This window comes from Leuciscus leuciscus (assembly GCF_965113295.1).
Source record: "Leuciscus leuciscus genome assembly, chromosome: 6".
Classification (NCBI taxonomy): Eukaryota; Metazoa; Chordata; class Actinopteri; order Cypriniformes; family Leuciscidae; genus Leuciscus; species Leuciscus leuciscus.
This window is the reverse complement of record NC_138730.1, coordinates 37,810,203-37,831,493: the sequence shown is the minus strand read 5'-3', so window position 1 is coordinate 37,831,493 and position 21,291 is coordinate 37,810,203. Positions and strand designations below refer to the sequence as shown.

The 21,291-nt window shown below is 36.7% G+C and overlaps 3 protein-coding genes across 4 annotated transcripts in view; 1 reads left to right on the top strand and 2 right to left on the bottom strand.

Moving 5' to 3' along the window:
• LOC309501370 (uncharacterized protein) overlaps positions 1-21,291 on the bottom strand; it is a 220,324-nt gene that overhangs the window by 20,374 nt on the left and 178,659 nt on the right. The window lies entirely within an intron of this gene.
• LOC309501540 (caspase a-like) overlaps positions 1-21,291 on the bottom strand; it is a 105,427-nt gene that overhangs the window by 11,309 nt on the left and 72,827 nt on the right. Inside the window, exons 2-3 of one of the 2 annotated variants that reach the window (XM_082173719.1) lie at positions 1,362-2,274; positions 1,158-1,218 (exon numbers count right to left, since the gene is read on the bottom strand). In XM_082173719.1, the coding sequence (XP_082029845.1) occupies positions 1,158-1,218; positions 1,362-1,475 (175 nt within the window). In that variant the 5' untranslated portion in view covers positions 1,476-2,274. The remainder of the gene's footprint in view (positions 1-1,157; positions 1,219-1,361; positions 2,275-21,291) is intronic. The other variant, XM_082173718.1, reaches the window with a different exon arrangement.
• The window catches only part of LOC309501505 (uncharacterized protein), a 177,353-nt gene that overhangs the window by 138,601 nt on the left and 17,461 nt on the right, over positions 1-21,291 (top strand). The window lies entirely within an intron of this gene.

Genomic DNA, 21,291 nt, shown 5'->3' with positions numbered 1-21,291 from the left:
AAACCGAGGTCCTGACTCTCTGTGGTCATTAAAAATCCCATGGCATTTCTCGTAAAGAGTAGGGGTGTAACCCCGGTGTCCTGGCCACATTCCACCCATTGGCCATTACCAATCATGGCCTCCTAATAATCCCCTTACATTGAATTGGCTCTATCACTCTCTCTCCTCTCTCCACCTATAGCTGGTGTGTGGTGAGCGCACTGGCGCCGTTGTACTGTGGCTGCCGTCGCATCATCCAAGTGGATGCTGCACACTGGTGGTGGTTGAGGAGAGATCCCCTGATATGGTTGTAAAGCGCTTTGGGTGTACAGTAGTACATATGAAAGCGCTATATAAATGCTTCATTCATTCATTCATTCATTGACGTCAAATAAATGTTGAATTGACATCAAATACCAACAAAGCATGACATCAGCAGAGGTCAAAATCTTGACATCAAATTGACATAGACACTTTGCCGTCAATATGACTTTCATTTTTGACCTATTTTGTGACGTAATTTTGACATCAATGTTGATGTCATATTGATGTTAAATTGACATCAAATGCCCACTGGGTTGAAAAGAACTAGTTAGAGCTCGTGACAGCTGGAATAATGTCAGGTACAATCCCAGATAGCAGGGTAACACTGATACAATGCTGAGTTTTCATCCAAAATATTATCTTAGTTGAGACTGACTTTCAATGTTTAAAGTACGTTGGTTCAGAAATTTTGATGAAGGCCGACAGCACACACGGGTGAAAAAATGCCCATCGTTGTTTGAAAACACACACTGATTGGAATTTTAGTTTTGCATGTGCACTCAGTCTAATTAATGCTTAATTAATCCTGTTTTTATTTTAAGTGGTTTTCTCTTTGTAATGGACCAGCAATATGACAGCATTTTAGTTGTTTTCAATGATTCCACAAAAGTGATTTAAAATCAACATGGCAGTGTCATTTTTATTATTTTAAGAGCAAAATGTGGTTCAAATTACACCAGTTTCAAAAAATAGAAAACCTTTTACTATATAACCACTGATTAATATATCAGCTTTTAAAGTATGGATCTAAACTCTTTAAATTATAGATCTAAAAGTGTTTTGTGTTATTCAGTTGGTGATTTATTTCAAGATCAATCAAAGTAGAGCTCTAAACAGCCAGAATATAAGCCTACCTTCGAGTCTTATCGGGTATCTTTCAGTCCAATCAGGCTCCCCAAACCCTGAGATGGGCCGCTTAATAAGGAGAGAAGAGTGTTAAGCAGTTCATTAACATGGAGTAAACAGATGCACCCAACATTAGTTGAAAATCAAAAGTCCATCTTCACCAAGGTCTCATTATAACGAACACACATTATATGAAATTCCTCATCACTTACAGGAGCAGATGACTTTGCTTTCACCCTTATGTCTGGCCCTGCTTGAAAAAAACTAGTTAGAGCTCGTAACAGCTGGAAAAATGTCAAGTACAATCCCAGATAGCAAGGTAACATTGATACAATGCTGAGTTTTCATCCAAAATATTATCTTGGTTGAGACTGACTTTCAATGTTTAAAATATGTTGGATCAGAAATTTTGATGAAGGCCGACAGCACACACGGGTGAATGCCCATCGTTGTTTGAAAACACACACTGATTGGAATTTTAGTTTTGCATGTGCACTCAGTCTAATTATTGCTTAGTTAATTCAGTTTTTATTTTAAGTGGTTTTCTCTTTGTAATGGACCAGCAATATGACAGCATTTCAGTTGTTTTCAATGTTTCAACAAAAATGATTTAAAATAAAAATGGCAGTGTAATTTTTTTTTTTTAAGAGCAAAATTTCAACATTAACAAGGTGCAAACATGATGTTGAACTAACATCACATTGTAACATTAATTCAACAACATTACCATTGATTATTTTTGTTAATTTTGGCATTATGACATTATGATGTTGATTCGTTAGGGGACATTTCGAAAACAGCATTATTTTGTAGTGTTTGTTGGTCACACTTGATTCAAATTATGATTCATAGGTTATTGTAAAAAATAATTACTTATTTTTCTTTACAAATTCAGAATGATTTGCTTTGATTTCTAATGCAATTATATTAAATACTAAATAAAATGCATTTGTTTTTTTTAATAATTTTTAAGTAATTTGAGAGAAACTTTAAATACATGTACATTTCAAGTCACATGATGTTTGTTAACATATAGACCACAAGACATAATAATAACTACATTTACACAAAAGATCCAGTTCAAAAGTTTACATATGCTTGATTCTTAACAGTGTGTGTTGTTACCTGGATTGATCTAAATGCTTTTCTTACTTAGTATTTTTGCTCGAAAGGGGTCTCGCCCAGGGTGTAATTCAATGTAGAACCGCCACTGCATGGATCATCTATATGACACCATACCGAGAATCAATTAAGTGTATGCAAACTTTTGAACTGCTTCATTTGTGTAAATGCAGATATTATAATATCTTGTGGACTAGAGCTGGTTGTCCTGCATCCTCAATAAACAAGCTACAGTTAGTCCAAAATGCCGCCGCTAGAGTTCTTACTAGATCAAGAAAATATGATCATATAACACCGATTTTATCATCACTGCATTGGTTACCTATAAAGTTCCGTATTAATTACAAGGTATTGCTACTGACTTATAAAGCCCTAAACGGCTTAGCTCCAGTCTATTTAACGGATCTTCTATCGCCCTATAATCCATCGCGCTCTTTAAGATCACTAAATTCAAGGCTTTTGGTCATACCTAGGATATCCAGAACCACCAAAGGAGGGAGAGCATTCTCACATTTGGCTCCAAAACTCTGGAATAGTCTTCCTGATACTGTTCGTTGCTCAGACTCGCTCTCCCAGTTTAAAACTAGATTAGTCGCATCTCTTCAGCCAGGCATTCATATAATCCTACAGTTCAAACTACAATCCGGCCTCTAGCTCATAAATGCCAGAGGAGAACTGGCCCCCGACTGAGCCTGGGTTCTCCCAAGGTTTTTTTTTCTCCATTAGGTCACCTGATGGAGTTTTAGGACACCATTAGGTCACTTGATGAAGTTTTTCGGTTCCTTGCCACTGTTGCCTTTGGCTTGCTCAGTTGGGGATATTTTGGGGATATTTAATTTAATTTTATCAATCAATAAATTCCTCTTGAAACAAACTTTGTTGTATTATTTTAATTTAATACTGTGAAGCTGCTTTGATACAATCTGTATTGTGAAAAGCGCTATACAAATAAACTTGACTTGACTTGACTTGACTTGACTAGCCTATATGTAAACATCTGTTATAATAAAACATATTCGCCGGTTGGTTAGAAAGTCCATAATCCAGATGTGAGAGCAGAGTCCAAGGTCAGACAGCTTCCTGATGAGGATGTCTGGGATGATTGTATTAAATGCAGAACTGTAATCTACAAAGAGCATCCTCACATATGTCCAACTGTGCTCTAGGGCTGTATGAAGGGCTATGGTGATGGCATCATCCGTTGACCCATTCACTCTATAGGCAAATTGGTGTGGATCTAGGGTCGATGGTAAACTGGTTTTGATGTGCTATAATACCAGCCTCTCAAAGTACTTCATAACTACCGGGGTTAGTGCCACCTGTCTATAGTAATTCAAACTGCTGGGGGAGGGCTTTTTTGGAAACGGGATGGTGGATGTCTTCAGGCAGGATGGAATGACTGTTATAGGATGGAAGGATGGACAGGATGGAATTATGGGTAAAGACCATAGACTTCTAGAGAAAAAAATCATCTGAGAAACCATTCCTTCTGGCCACTTAAGCTGAAGAGGTAAAGTGTTCTGAAGGGCTATATATGACAAACTAAAACTCTGCTCTGTTCTCCTTTATTAACACACTTCCTTTCACTTTAAACTCAGCTCAACAAATGACAGGGACAACTGAAGTTATATAACTGTGTATTTCTCTACATATTCCTGTCAATTCCTAGGGGAATCTTACTTTTAGAAATCTATATTTCAATATTTGTGGTAACATTAGCAGGAAGCACAACATTAGCAATAAAATCTTATGTTGATCGCTCTTTGAATATGACTTTATTACAGTATCAAAGGCAATACATAAAGGGATAGTTCACCCAAAAATGAAAACTGTCATTATTTACTCACCCTGCAATTGTTCCAAATCCATAAAATGTTCTTTCATCTCTGGAACACAACTGATTTTTTTCACTGCATATGGGCCACAAGAGAAATATTAAGAAAATAAATTAAGACCGTTATATACCTTTATCAGAACATATTGAAGTAGATTCAGTTCTCATGGGTGTCTATTATAATAGGCCTACAGCAAGTCAAATACTTTAACAAAACATTCAGGCATCTCCAGAAGGAATGCATGTTCACACAGTTAAAAAAAATGGTTTTACTTTTTTATTACATATCCATAAAAGTATTTTTTAAATATTTAAGCCATAGATGAGAACCAGTAATTAAATTATAGGCATATCTATCTATCTATATTTATTTAGATCAATATTAGACTTTGATTACTTGTTTTTGTTTATGCTAACTCACAAGTAACATCCATGGATCTTCCTCAACTGTCGTAAGTTTTGGTTTTTCTTGCAATGGCCAATATTACACTTACTTATACTGACACCTACCGGCACACACTCAGCATCATGCAAAAATAAAGGTTTACAGTAACGGATGCTACTGTTAATGCATCATTCGCAGTGACAGATTTATTCTGTGACTTTCCTAGAAAGGGCAGTTTGCCTGATCAACAACATACAATAGCACTGGTATTACACAACATTCAGTGGCGCATACCACTCACATACAGATGTGCCACCAACTGGCTACATATTTCAAAAATATTAACCATTTGTAAATTCAATTAATTTATATTTATTTTTTAAAAATCACTAAATTAGGCTATTTATTTAGGATTTTGTGTCACACTTACATCAGCTACTCAACTCATATGTCACATGCTACTAGCGCCACAACATGACGACATGTCCCACGATAATGTCAGTGGCACATGTCAAAAGTTCTAGTGGCTCATACCAATGGAAACCGGTGTTCTGACGATTTGTGCTACCAGCATTCATGTGGTTTGAGGCTTTTAACGTCCATTCGTTAATATCTACCCCAAACCTTCCCTGTTCTTGAGCACCAAGAACCTTACCCTTAATAACTCTCTTATCTGTTTGGTAACCATGGCAGTTTCAGTTAGGACCTCAATTAGGACAAAAGCTATTACAGAATGACATTTCTTAAGTGCCTAATCTTATTTTAACTAAGGATTGGTAAAGGCTATTACAGAAGCATCTTAACTTGACAAAAAAAATACTAAAAACTGTCTTAGGATAACTCCACTGGTGTCCTAACTTCAAAATTATTTGAAAGTCAACTGTAAAAATCACATAACAATAGCCCTGTCTGAGAATGGCGTCACATTTATTAATGATACAAGATGCTCAGATATCATTAAAACCTTTTTCATTTATGGAGTCAAATGAAATAACAAGGTAATACATATGAGAAAATGTATTTCATTGAATATTGTTGTGTTGCGTAAAAGGAAAGACAGCACAACTTCTTTCACATGGAAACATTTGCTAACAATGGGAATTTGCATTCAGAGTTTACACCTTTTGGGAGCAGGACGCCATTTGTCTGCTCTGTGTGCAAGTTATCTCTAAACTCTTAAAGACCCACTCCGATGAAAATCATGTTTTTCTAGGTGTTAACATGTTCTTGTGGCATTTTTCTGATGCTAGAGGACATATCTTGAGAAAAATAAGCTCAAAGTTGTATTTCTGAGTATTTCTGCATTCAAATGGCTGTGAATCAGTAGCAGACGCTAAAATGCCGGCTAAAATAGACTGGAGTTGTGACCTAGTAACTCCACTGGGCGGGGCCACAAGCTCATACTCCCCTCCGCCCCGCCCGCTCAGGTTCTGAGGAGTAGAGAAGACAATGGCGGATCAACACCTATGTGCGGTAGCGGGTTGCAATGCTAAGAGGAGAGATATTGGTATTAGCTTTCATGCTTTACCAAAACATGTTGCTGTGAAAGATGAATGGATGAACGCCCACAACGCAGAGGCGAATTGCTAATGAGCTACTGCCGCTCTGCTGAAGCGAAGTCCCAGAAAACAGCACAGGTTTTGTGATTTTGGCTAAAAACGGCATAATCATCATTTAAAGACCACTGAGAATGTTTAAAAATAGCTCAAAATATGATCGGAGTGGGACTTTAAGAACTTTATTACCTTTTGGTTTACTTCTTTGGTAATGATACCTTTGTACCAATCGCACTGAGACATTTCAAATGATGCCAAACATGTTTAATACTGTATGATAATTATTCACATTAAACCATATAGATTCTTGGGTGAATTTTGGTGATCTCAGCATGATAGAGAAGGAATGGGGCAAGAGGGAAAGAGATGTAGATTAGGATGATTCTGAGGTGAGACTTGCGTTTCGAATGGTGCACAAGAGTGAGTTCAAATGTTAATTTCCTTTGTTCTCTCAGGGGCTGTTTACACCTGGCCACTTCATGCGTTTTCTCAGATCGGATAGCTATCTGATTTATCAAAACGATTCCATTTACACCTGGTCACATAAATGTGTTTTTGCGAAACGGATTTAAATCCGATCTTCAATTCCCGCGCTATATGCAGATTTAATGGAGTGCATGTCACCGAAAGCTACAGATATGAGCTGCATTTTATTGATCATCAGCTAAAATGTCAAAATCAAAGACAGCAATAAGAGAGAGCAGTAACAGCCCTGGTAAGATCATTTCGTTTCTTTACTTTTAATAATGATGATTGTGTGTTAAGCGTCTGCGACTTACTTTCACTTTGATTTGCGATAGTTTGCACGTTGGTTTAATGAATAGATGCTCAGTTTCTCATCTGCGGTGATGCGTGTTCCAGTAGCGTCGTCATATCTGGCTATAACATTACATATAGGCTATAACACGCTCTCACGCGCTTATTTGTTTTAGCATTTTTGGGAGGAGTACAATTTACATATGTGGTTTCAACAACCAGATGCATTTAGACTTGTCCAGTTTCGTCTGGAATGCGTCTCAGATCTCCTCCTGAAGTGGTTTGAGCGATCGGATTCAAATCCGTCTCGAATGCGTTTCGGAGGGCATTTACACCTGGTCTTTTCACGATCGGATAGCTATCCGATCTGAGAAAACGCATGAAGTGGCCAGGTGTAAACAGCCCCTCAGAGAGCTGCCCTCTCTTCCAGTTTTAGAAAACCATGGGTTAACGTCCTTATTTGCATATTTGTGGTGTCAGTGTCACTGACGAACACAGCTAACAATTAACATAACTGCTCAAACATTAAACTTACGTATATTACATATAGCCAACTTCACTATCAAGTTAATCCTTGTTTTATCGTCTATGTCCTGAATGGACTTTTCAGACTATAAAATAATTAAATAGTCTCTTTTTCACTTCAATTGTTGCGTTTTCTGTCAGCATTTGGGACTGCTGTTTCCTTAGTTCTGCCACTATATGTCATGTCACTCTTCTTCTTCTTCTTCTTCTTTCTTTTTTATTGGCGGGTGGCAACCGGCATTTAAGGTGCATATCCGCCACCTACTGCACTGGAGTGTGGGCCAGAAATGCAAGCATCTTATCACGATTAAAAAAAAAAAAAAAAAAATAATAATAAAAAAAAAAAAAAATTCACCGATCAATTAAATCCTTTTCATTAAACCAGTTTCTTTCAAAAAGTTAAACAAAGCTCCCATTATCTGCTCTCCAATTTTAAAAAGATTTTTAAGGTTCAACATATTTTCCCCAAATTTCATTAATTCCTCTTTTAATTTTATCCTATGATTTTCATATTTGACACATTCACTAATCACATGTTCAGCTGATTCCTCTCCCCTTCCACAATCACACAAACCTGAAGGGTGCTTTTTCAATAAATACATAGTTTTATTTAATCTAGTATGTCCTACACTCTAAAAACTCCTGGGTTATTTCTTCAACCCATTTTCTGGGTTATTTGTGTTGGGTTAAAATTATGGGTTATTTTTTCAGAGAGTAACCATTTTCTGGGTTATAGGGCTAATATTTTGACCCAATTCATGGGTTGTTTGGGTTTCTGGGTTATTTTTAAAAGAGTAACCCATGTTCTGGGTTATAGGGTTGGCTTTCTCTCTCTCTCTTGCAGTTGTTCTGGAATTTTCTCACAACAGTCGTTTGAAATAACCGTCGCTTCGCGCTCGATCCGTTTTGGCCTGTGCTTCATCGGTGCAACTTCATCTATATTCAAGGTAAGAGAGTATTTTCAGTGTTGATGTAATGTTAACTTTTCTGTGTCCATGTCCCTGTTGCTAGTTTAGCACCATTAAAAAAAAATACGTTGCTACGTTGAGACTAGCGTTAGCCGTGGTAATTCTGTGGTTGGCATAGCCGCGGCTATCACGACAACATCTAACGTTAGGTCTAGGACAACTCGAGGTAACGTTATCGCACACCGGACGCGATTTTGAACACGGTCCTGAGCCGTTGCTGGGTGCCGCGGACAGACCGCCGGTGTGTGTGTGTGTGTGTGTGTGTGTGTGTCCGTTACACTCATAGAGAATAATGTGTTCGAATTTTAAAGACGCGGCGCTGAGCTTCGCGTCCGGCGTGCGAGCCCCTTGAGAGAGTGCACGTCCCGGTGAGCGATACCTCGAGTTGTCCTAGACGCGACGCGGCGCTTCTCGTCCGGTGTGCGAGCCCCATAGCTGCGGCTACAGAGCGACGAGGCAACACAATAGTTGAGTTATGTTTACCAGCTGTGCCGTGCTTATCATATTATACAGTGCTCTACTGGCTGAAGTAGTGAGAGTTAAAGAAGCGGGTCAAGTCTTTGAATTGTTGCTAACCTCTATATTGCTATGTTTTCTCCAGGTCATTTTGAATGGACAGTTTTGTCGCTGATAAGCTAACTGAGTGGCAGCTGTCTGAGCTGACAGAGAATTTTAGAGGTGAGCATTTTTTTTAATAAGACTTAAATGTGTCGGTGCAAGATTTTGTGAAAGTCACAACTTCTTCGACAGTGGGGTATGTACAACCCTAAAAGATTATTGAGCCTTGTCTTTAAGCTGTTATACATAAGAATGGGCTGCATTACACTTTTTAATGAAAGAAAATGTGTCATTCACACAAAATGGGTAATGTTAATGCTGCAAAAGAACCACATTAGTTAACTAGCAATTTGGGCCACGTAAAAAAAAAAAAAAAAAGCCACTGCATTACCTTAAAAGTGATTATTTGTTAGCTTGATAATGAAAGAGTGTCTGGTGAGTGGTTCACAATTGTCTCGACTTATTAACAATACTCATGTTGTCTTGTTTTCTGTCTTTCAGATAGATGAGGAGGCATTTCTTCTCTTTGATGAGGACACTATCAAAAATCTTGTCCCCAAAGTTGACCCCAGGCTTAAATTCCTGAGGCTCTTCTGAGAATTGTTGTTTATTTTTCTATTTTTTATTTCTAATATTGTTATTACAGTGTGACCTAAAATAAATATGAAAATAAACATGTCCAAGTGTGTGTTTTTTCTTATATATTTTTATTTAATGCAATAAAAATGTAAAAGTGCTTGAAGTGTGTAATATAATGTAAAACAAAGTTTTATTTTCTGAAATAAGGCATACTGGGATAGTGACCCAAGCTAGGTTATTTTTGACCCAACTCCTGGGTTAAAAAATGATCAACTAATTTTTGGGTTATTTCTACCCAGATGTTGGGTTTTTTAAACCCAACATTTGGGTCAGGTATTTAACCCATAATTTGGGTCAAAAAGCATAACCCAATTTTCTGAGTTGAAATAACCCATAAATTAGTTGGTCCCTTTTTAACCCAGGAGTTGGGTCAAAAATAACCCATTATGGGTTATTTTTGACCCAGGAGTTTTTAGAGTGTAATCTCAGCCTCGAAATAATGCAACTTTCTCTAGTACATCGATCTATAGATTTCCTTTTCCCTACTTCTTGCATAATATTGTATAAATGACGCCCTTTCTTCCCTTCATCCCATTGTCTCTGCCATGTCTTCATAATATTTTCCTTTATTTTAACTTTAACTTCAGCTTTACTTACTGCCACTTTTGTAATTCTGTCGAGTTTCAAAGCTTGCTTAGCCAACATATCTGCGGTCTCATTTCCCTCAATCCCCCTATGAGCCGGAATCCACAAAAATCTGACCGCTGCATTAATATGTTGCAGTCTGTATACAGTCTCATATATTTCATACACAATATCAAGTCTGCTATTAGATGATAACGACTGAAGAGACATTAATGATGATAGACTATCAGAGCAAATTAAAACCTTGGTAATTTTGTTTTCCTCTACCCACTGTAATACCCTTAAAATAGCTAACATTTCCACAGTAAATACTGTCAAATGATCAGAGGTTCTTTCCTTAACATTTATCTTTAATTCTGGAATAGTAAATGCAAAACCAGTAAAACCACTCTTAGGATCTTTTGAGCCATCCGTAAATGCAGCTATAAATGAATTATACATAGACCTTATTCTGTCCTCCACTTTTTCTAACCAGTTTCCTTTCCCATTAAGTCTTTTTATTTCTCCTTGAATATAGAAGTCTATAATTAGTGGCGAAAACAACCAAGGCGGTGTACTTGAAAAGGGAACATTAGGACTGAACTTATTCTCCTGCAATTTCATTTCAATTGCTACTTTACTAGATGTCCAAGCAAAGCATTCTCTCTTAGCCTTCCCACTTTCCCAACAAGGGTTAAGACACTTAACTGTAGGATGCCATCTTTCATTATGACCTTTTAAATTAGTCCAATAGTTCATCATCAGTTGCTCAAATCTTAAACTTAATGGAAGCTCGCCCACCTCAACTTGCAATGCACAAGCCGGAGAGGACCTTATGGCTCCACAACAAATTCTCAGTGCTTGATTTTGTATAATTTCCAGTCTCTTTAATGATGTTTTCGACGCAGATCTAAACACTATACTTCCATATTCCATCACTGGTCTTATTAAAGCCACATACACCCCTCTTAAGGCTCCTTTACTAGAACCCCACTCTATCCCAGTTAAGCACCTCATTATATTTAAAATCTTCTTACACTTTTCCTCTACTTTCCTTACCTGCTCTGACCAAGTTAGTTTAGAGTCAAATGTTGTCATGTCACTCACCTGTGTGATTGTCATTTGTGTAATCATCTTCACCTGCACCTTGTTTCCCCCTGTGTATTTAAGCTCTGTCTTGGTTCTCCCTTGTTACTTGGTCTTTGTATGAGATGTCTGCCTGGTGCCCTGAGTTTCTTAGGATTTTTTTTTGAGACACTGTGAAATAGTAAGTTTTTTTGGTTTAAGTTATTTAAAGAAGTTCTCTTGCATCTGTTTATTTTTCTGTTTATTTTTCTCCCCTCGTGGAGTTTTTGTTTTCTTCCTTTTGTTTTATACCTCCATTTTGAGGAGAACCTTTGTTGGAGTTTTTGACATCATCTTTTGTTTATTAAACCGTCTTACCTGAGACCTTCTATCCTGTTTCGATTGGATCCTACCCCTGCTTTCTGGTGGCTCAGTGGTATTACCACCTAGCTCTTACACCAGAGACCTGAGTTTTAGGCTTGGTCGTGACAAGCATTTGAAGGTTTTTTGTTTTTTGTTTTTTGTTTTTTTCTCAAACACTGAATTTACTATTTATATACCATGCACAGTGTTTCAATGACTGTCCAAAGCGTGTAAATATACAAAGCGTGAAACATTACTTTACCTGGGGTTAAAAGTGGTGTTTAGAACAACAATAACCTGCAGGTGAGCTCAGTGTGAAAAGCCCTATGAAGTGCTTGCCTTTGACTTCTGAATACATTTTGTACTGAATATAATTTTATTAGTGACCGAGTATGATTTATGTCTCAAATATTAGGGATGCAACGATACCATTTTTTCAGAATCGATCCGATACCAAAAATTCTGAGTATCGGCTGATACCGATCCGTACCGATACCAGTTTTTTTTTTTATCAAGTAGAATTTCTATAACTCTGTGTTGAACTGATAATAAGAACTGAAAAAAAGAAAAACAAAAAGATCATAATCTGACATAAATGCTTTTGTAAACTAGGTTAGTGAATAATTCAGCAGTAAAATTTAGTCTAGAAAAATCACGAGTGCACAATAACTGTATAAAATCTGAACATTTTGTGAAAAAATTAAAAGTTTAGTGGGGAACAAATTAGAGACAATAAGTGTAACACTATATCTTGTAAAACTTTACACATTGCTCTTTGTATTGTTGTGAAATACATTCATGAAAAACAAGATAAAAATCAAAAATAGCAATTATTTTATATATAGCCTACTATAAAATTTAGACATTTTTTAAAAGTATAGCACAGCTGTTTAATGAGGTAGCAATGATAGATAGGACAGAACAAGAACGGCTATTAATAATCTTTCATTGCGTCCCTGTATTATGATATGAAAGGCTCCAATACAGTGCGGCACAAGCGCTTATGCGCATCCCGAGCGCAGAATGATGCGCTTGAAGCAACATGAGTCGCAGCGCGTCGAGTCCGCATTGAAAAGTTTAAAGCACAAAGAAAATACATTTTGATGCGTAGTGTATTATACAGTATCTATCTATGCAATAGTCTATTCAGCATTTTCTTTTAACAGTTTTAAATCTCAGTTACTGTGCGCGTGAAGAACAAATAGTGCTCTGACTTTAGGCTACTCCAGTGTTGTGACCTAACAGACACCCGGTAGAAAGTAACATGATTAAGGTACAGCAATAAAGTCCAGCAAGATAAAGTTGTTTTGTGCGAAACCATAGACCTTTATCTACAGATCAAGTATAATAATAGTAACACTGAATCATCTTGGAGAGAGTTTCATCTTGTTAACTGTGGTAACCGAACGCGACGTGCTGTTTGAATGCTGAATGGAGAATGATTGACAGCCGCAGCTGAGGGAAACGTTTACGTGAGCTTGAATTTAAGACTTAAATATTAATTTATCTCTCACATTATACTATATAATGGCTTCAGAACACTTATAATATTGTACACGAAAACTTATGGTGCTTTATAATGTTTGTGCGCCTTTTGTGGGGCTTAACAATAACACAGAATAGTATACGCACAATATCGGATTTGGATCGGCCTTGTCTGACCGATACGTTATCCGCAACAATGGCAGTATCGGAGCCGATACTGAGTATCGGATCGGTGCATCCCTGACATGAGAAAAACAGAATTTCAAAACTTTATTATAATGCTATGCTATAATGCTACATCATGACTGCAACACAAGACATTGTTCATTTTTTTTCATTTGTTTGTAGGCTACACTTCTCTCATGAAGAAGCCAGATCACAGAAGACCTCTGCACTGCAGCTGCTGCGGGACAAACAAACGTCTTCACAGGTTTAGTCAAAGAGCCGTGCTTTCTGAAATTGAAAAAGGAAGAGCAGGAAAAAGCCCTTTTTCAACTTTCACAGGCTGAAACGGATGATGACAGACAACCGGCCAAAGAGCTTTTAGTGTTTCACTTCTTAAGGACGAGATGGACATTTTTCTTAATGAGTATTTGGACAAAAGGACTCTCAGAATTAATTGCATGTTTATGGAGATTTATTTTAGATTTAATTTGTCATCATGTACCTGCTGTGCAATAACTTATGTTCAATTTATTCTCTTTGCTACTTAAGGGTAAAAGTAAATTTGATAAAACAATTTATAAATCATTTTGGTGTTTTGGGTTTGATGGATCTGAATTTGCTTGATTCATGCAAATCCAGTGTAGAATTGTAATGTGTATTAGCCTATGTACTATGAAAAAAATGGTTCATTCTGAAATGCTAGAAAATCATTTTATCTCAAATAAATAAATGTTCAAATGCTCAAGCTGTTTAAATATTTTGGGTTTTAAGCTTTGGGTTCAATTTAAATTATTTTAATCATTTAAGACATAAAGCAACTTTTAACTTTAAAAACAAAAGGTTACAAGGGGGTTATATATACGTGTGTGTTTATATTATTAAGCTGTCATTTTAACAAAAAGTTAGGGTCTATCTTTCCTACAAAAGATGATCATAAAATCATTTCATAACACAAAATATAATTTCAATTGGATCGTTTTAATAAAATACTTGACATTAAAACTTTGAAGCGCTCCCCGTACTCGTCTGGGTCACTATCTTTGTGGGGACTCTCCATAGACTTAATGGTTTATATAGTGTACAAACTGTATATTCTATCTCCTTACACTAACCCAACCCCTAAACCTACCCATCACAGAAAACTTTCTGCATTTTTACATTTCCAAAAAAACTCACTCTGTATGATCTATAAGCTTGTGTACCCATGGGGACCTCAATTTAGGTCCCCACTGTGACACGAGTCCCCATGAGTCTGTGTGCATTCAGGTTGAAGTCCCCACCGGGATATAAAAACATGTACACACTCTCACGCACACTCACTCCCACACACACACTGCGTGGCGGTGTTGTCCTCATACTGTCACGACGTTCTGCGTTTCTGCAGATAAACTCGATGGAGCGGTTTAAGATTTCATAGAAGATGAGATTTGGAGATAGGATCAGAAAACTAAATCAATTTGTGATTTGGTTCTGAAATACGAATTTGTGAAAAATACTAAATTAACTTGTCAGATAGAAAGTCTGCAACGAAACCTCTAAATTTAGTTTCGCATTTATGATTTACAATAGTTTTACTTACCGTCACTTGTGCGCTGTCTGAGCTCCACTGCTTGTTGATTACAGCCAATAGCCTCTAATATTTCGAGTGTTACAGGAACCGCGTCCTTCAGTGTGAAAGTTTTCACCATTAAATCGGCGAGATCTGCAGAGTCTATAACTTTGTCGACTGTAAATATTTCGACGTGCGGTTTTTTCTTCCGATCGCACAATTTGCTTTTAAACTTCTTTTGGTTTTCTATCCCAAGATCATCAAAAATATGACACAGGAGCTCCTTTATGCTCGGACATTTGAACGGTTCATTCATTTTGAACAGATTTACTCGGGAACACCGAGTTGTCTGGTCTCCGAGAATAGGCTATTTCTTCATTCTGTGTTGACCGCGCATGCGCAACATCTTTATGTTCTGTACAGGAAACGAGTGAAGGTGCGTCCATAGGGTGCGTCGTCCAGTTCTTTTACACATTTATACAACTTTATAGATTCTAAATACATTTTAAAGGTTGTTTTAAAATGAGTAAAATTGGGTTTTGAGTTACTCCATTTAATTTGATAATTATAAAATTTTCCTAATAACAAAAAAAACGATAATATTTTTTTTCTGGGAAAAGTCATATTCTTTTGAATGAAGTAAAACATGGCAAATTTAAGACTAGATTGCAGTTCATTTTAACACAGATACCAAAAGAAAAATGAACATGGCCTTTAAAAAAATAAGTGCACAATATAGACTCTCTTTCACTATTACAAAAACAGCCATTGTAATCAATATCCAGATGAAAACGTTCTAATGTGTCTTTCACAGGATATATTCTGTGAGAAATTTTAAATTACACTTCTTTGGTTTTATTTGTTACACAATAACGTTACCGACTAAGAACTCCCCAAAAATGTCCCCACTCAAATGAGGGAAACATATTAACCTAAATGAGTTTTTCGGTGAAAATTAAGATATATTAGCAAAAAGAGATCTAATCGATTGGTTACTGCATTTATCATTAATTAATTAAATCAAGTTTATCTAAAAATAAGTGTTTGGAGACTTTACCTTCTATAGTGTTAAACCAAGTGCCCGGATTTCTGAATAGAGATACAATTTTGCCAGAAATAGAATTCATGACAATACAATATTCTTTAACAGAAATATGACACTAAAATGTAAGACATAGTTCAGTAATACTTAAAAACTGACCAACAGAATTCAACTGACAAACTAACAATATTTTTTGAACAATAAAAAAAAGTTTTTCTTTTGTGTGTAATATACTTTTTATTCCAAATAAAAAAGGAGTGAGGAGAGAAGTTATGTTTAAAAGCCAAATACCATGTCAAAAGGACTTTAGATAAACAAAGAGGTATCAACATGCTCACACTGATTGTAAAATCTACAATGTGATTTCGCAGAACAAGTCACTCAGTTGAAGAATACCGCAGGTGTCATCAATCGCTTGTGTAATAATAACTCACCATTGCTCACACTGCCCGAGCTCCTCGTAGGAATAGCTGTCCGCTGCCAGTTTGAACTCTTCTGATAGGACGGAGACGCGAGTATCTGGGTAAACGCCACCAGTGCTTTTAACTCTGAAAGCTCGAGTTTATGTAACATTTTAGGATTTTTTAAACAAATGGATGCTACTCACAGAGTGTCAAAGTGAGCGTACAGACTCTTCTCTGAACACACGCTCTGCCTCCTTCCAAGAAAACCTCACGAGTATTTGACGCTTTGTGTTTCTATATGTGAGAGAGAGAGAGTTTGCTCGTGTGATGTGAAGGAAAAAACTGAATGTGATGAATCTCTTTCTCTGAAGTGTCCGTGTATTTGTCCTTCACACTTTCAAAGTAGAGTAGAGTGCTTTTTAGGGGTTCAAGTGCTGAAACCCTATTATAATTGTAAGGGTTTTTATTATTATTCTTCTCCGCTAAAACGCATCGTGCAGCCCAAACCGTAAGTGCTGGAGCGTTGAAACCTGGCCAGATGGTAGGCCTCAATTTGGGGAGAACCTATCAGACTATGGCCCCGATTGGCCCATAGGTGGCGCTACAGCGACCAAAAGTACAAAGTACAAATCGCCCATAACTCTTAGACCGTTTGTCCCAGGATCAAATGTCTTATATCGTTGGAATCCTTGGCTCAAGGCGGACAAAATGGCTATCTCCGATTTGCTCGCCCTTCAGGCGCCAATTTCGAGTAAATTGCATTTTTTTTGAAAAACCTATTTTTGCGAACTTCTCCTAGGTTTTTGGCCCGATCGGAACCAAACCACTGCAAGAATATTCTCTGGAGTCTGACAATCAATAATCATCCAAAAAATTCAAAATTTCAATTAACGGTCGATAAGGGGAACCAAAATATTTGATGGCACCAGGGCCACTTTCACTAAAACGGTTATAAATTGTGAACGGAAAGAGATTTTTTTTTGCTAAACTTGGCATACATCTTCCTGAGCTCAATCTGAGATCACTTGAAAAAAATCGCAACAATTGGCCACTAGGTGGCACTATAAAACGGTTATAACTTGTGAACGGAAAGAGATATTTTCGCAAAACTTGGGACACATGTTCATAAGCTCAATCTGAGTTGACATGAAAAAAATCGTGACAATTGGTCACTTGGTGGCGCTATAACAGTGAAAAAATCATGAAAATAGCTATAAGCGCACCCAACCGTTAGTCTACTGAAAATTGGCACGCAGTGTCTTTGTCCAGGGTGCCATGATAGTCTATGAGAACATTGGTGTATCTCAAAAAACTCAGTATACGTCATTGGCACAATGCCTTGAAGGAGCCTTAGAAGTTTCAAGCCCGTGTTTTTTTCACAGGAGTGACCTCCTAAGACTCCTGAATCCTTGCCAAGTCCAACAATACCAAACATGCCAGGTTTCGCCTTATGGTTTTTGTAAGTGTCATTTTTTAGAGCTTTAAAAAATTGTGGTTATCTTCAAAGCCATTAGTCCGATCGAGACAACAACAAAAAAACAAAGGAAATTTGAAAACATAGGTAAATAGCTAAACAATAACAATAACAAAATGTTAAAATTATGATAGGAACTGACAAAAAAAAATAATTAAATCCAATCAATTTCACCCATGAATCATTTTGATGCTCTCACATGTTTGAAACGAACAATGATGGATTGTGATGAAATTTGTTTTGAATTGGGACTGGCGAATCCCCGTCCATACTGTCAATGACCGTTCACAAGACCGCCCACTTTAGTTACTGTTGCTATGTCTGACAAGCGACGCCACTCTCACACCACACCAAGTTCTCACGCAGTGAAAAATACATTGCGGATCAGAGAAAAGACTGCGCGCTGACAGACAAGTACTTTTGATATGAAACAAAGTCTCACCTTTCAAATGTAGTCATTTTTTAGAGACATTTAAACAATAAATACCGTTTTGTGACTCTAATGTGTCTGACAGATCGCTGTAGACTCGAGGCTCAGTTAAAGCTGCTTGTGAACCGATCATCTCTTCCTTCTAGTTAATTTATAGCATTAAAATAAACATGAAATAATATAAAAGGAATGTTGTTTTAAAGTGCTAAGATGTCAGTACACTTTGTTTTTCAAATTTAAATCCTCCAATGTTAATCTACTAACTCTCCTGACTGCTTTGTTGGACAAAATGGCGGATTATGATTAGTCAGATCGCCTGTCAATCAAACTCCCTGCAAAGGGTCAATTGAGAATGCCTGTGCGCACAATCCTGATCTAATCGACAACTTTGCAGTTGCACAAAGGAAAGCCCGGAAAATCCCGCTATAATGTAAGAGAGCATCTTTTTTATGTATTTGGACCTAGGCCTAACAATGTGTTATGGTGCGCTGTCACCAGTGTTTTTGTTTTTGTTTTTTTGTTTTGTTTTTGGTGAGCGTAGGCTACTCCTGATTTTGTTAGTCATCTCATCTCTTATATGCTGTGTATGATCATATCCTGCCCTATTCATGGTAGCCTACTCGCGGACATCAATGTCTTCAATTGCGTCATCAAGGGGCCCGCCTTGATAATCCTACTTAAGGGCCCGGTGTTGGCTCGTTACACCACTGAATATAATTGTCTAAACTCCTTATCAAAATTACATATTTACAACAAATCTGACACATATATATGGGCACACTTTGAGTACAACTAATAAAAGTGGTGGAGATCAGGCAAGACTATAAGAAGACTCAGGCAAAAAGGTGCTATAACTGTAAAAACGCTTTAAAACCATATATTTCCTATGGTAAACTGCCTGTATTGGCTGTAAATTGACTTTTTCATCTATGATGGCAGTTGTTAAATGCTTGCTAAACAAAACTTAATGTCTTTTGATGCTTGTGTGCTTAAAGGCCTTAACTGCTTGAACCCCGATAAATGCTGCTTGCAGCTTTAATTCATATTTGTATCTGAACTAAATTGCATTTGAAAGCGCTTTTATAGTATTTTTCTAAGATGGTGGCAAGGGGTCAGAGATTGAATGGCTTTTGGTATAAGCAATTTAAAGGAGAAAATTGTTTTTTTTTAAACAAAACGTTTATGATCATGATTTGTACATTTGTCTAAATTCTGGAAAGGGATATTGAATCAGATCATTAGAGCAAAGTTTAAAATAATATTAAAATTGAAGAAATTTTGTCATTCAAATCCTGAGTTTCTGTAAAAACTTTTTTTTATGCAAAATAAAGGGCTTTTATTATGTGAGCTCAAAACCATGGCAACTTCTGCTCTGCAGAAAGGCTCAGTTTGTGCAGAATATGTTTAAATCTGGCTTGATTTAGGCTTACTCTAATCAAATTTACAAGATTTGACCCTTGGTCTATATTAAACATTTTTGAACGTTCAAAATATGCAATGATCAATACAGTTTGGTCCAACAAATTCGAAACTCTAATCAATTTTGTCAGAAATAAAGTATACATTTTACAGTGAGCTGGTCTGTTTAAAAGAAGTTTGCAAGTGCACAGTTATGAAATGGGTTTACATTAACCATGTTAGGTCTCTTGGTAATTTTGAGGCTTATTTGGCACCTTTATGTACAGTGCTATGCATAAGTTTAGACACCCATGCTAAAGTTGACTAAAAAGAGGAATAAAAAATCATCTTTTGGAAATTGAACTTAATGCCTTAATTTAAAAAATTAGGAAAAATCCAACCTTTAAGGACACCAATTTTCTTTGTGAATGAATAATGTATCGTAAATAAATAAATGTTCTTCCTTAAAATACAGGGTGCATAAGTCTGGACACCCCTATGTTAAATTCCCATAGAGGCAGGCAGATTTTTATTTTTAAAGGCCAGTTACTTCATGGATCCAGGATACTATGCATCCTGATAAAGTTCCCTTGGCCTTTGGAATTAAAATAGCCCCACATCATCACATAGCCTTCACCATACCTAGAGACTGGCATGGAGTACTTTCTATAAGATCATCTCTCAATGCAAATCAAAGCAGCTATTAGGCTAACTGAAATAAAACCATGCCAATCTCTAGGTATGGTGAAGGCTATGTGATGATGTGGGGCTATTTTAATTCCAAAGGCCAAGGGAACTTTATCAGGATGCATAGTATCCTGGATCCATGAAGTAACTGGCCTTCAAAAATAAAAATCTGCCTGCCTCTATGGGAATTTAACATAGGGGTGTCCAGACTTATGCACCCTGTATTGGAAGAACATTTATTTATTTACGATACATTATTCATTCACAAAGAAAATTGGTGTCCTTAAAGGTTGGATTTTTCAAAAAAAAAAATAATTAAGGCATTAAGTTCAATTTCCAAAAGATGATTTTTTTTATTCCTCTTTTTAGTCAACTTTAGCATTGGTGTCTAAACTTATGCATAGCACTGTATGAGGAGAAGATGAATTTGATGATCAAATTCACATAGCGATGGAAAGGGAATGAATGTGCAATACTGTGTTTAAAGTGTGTGAATATGAGAGCATGTGTTTTCCCACAGCAACTTTAAAAAAAAATTTTTAATTGTATGTGGTTATTTTTCCACAGTAATATCAAATAAAAACATTTCGTAGTAACTCATGTTGTCATACAGTAACAGCATCATACATGTTAAAACAAGTGTATTACATCAACTGGCATAAATACAGTGGGGACAAAAAAAATGGAGATTACGATGTCATTTAAATCTGGATATACAGTTAAAAATTTGGAAAACATAAAATTATAACATGTACATCTATAAAAATGTACAGTATAATAACAGCAGAGCTGCTCTTTACGCCTTAAACTCACTCTCAGCATTACTGTGGTGAAGGTCCACTGGGTCCAGACTCCAGATCATCTACTAGATAAGGCTCGTTCTCCTTCAGCAGTTTGTAGAATTCTGCTTTTACAGAATCTCCTCCAGAGTCGAGAGCATCCAACAAGAGTCTCATTTTCTGCGGTTGTGGTTCTGCAGCTTTAATCTTTCTCCACATTTCACCAGTAATCATCCTTTTGCTCTTCAAACTGTCAGCAATCGCCATCACTGATGAAACTCTCTGAATGAGTTCATCTCCGTGTGTGTTCACAAATTCAGCTTCTGATTAAAACAAAAGATGGTTTAAGTTAGTCTTCAGAAGAGTGTACAGTGTGTGTGAGACTATTACAAGA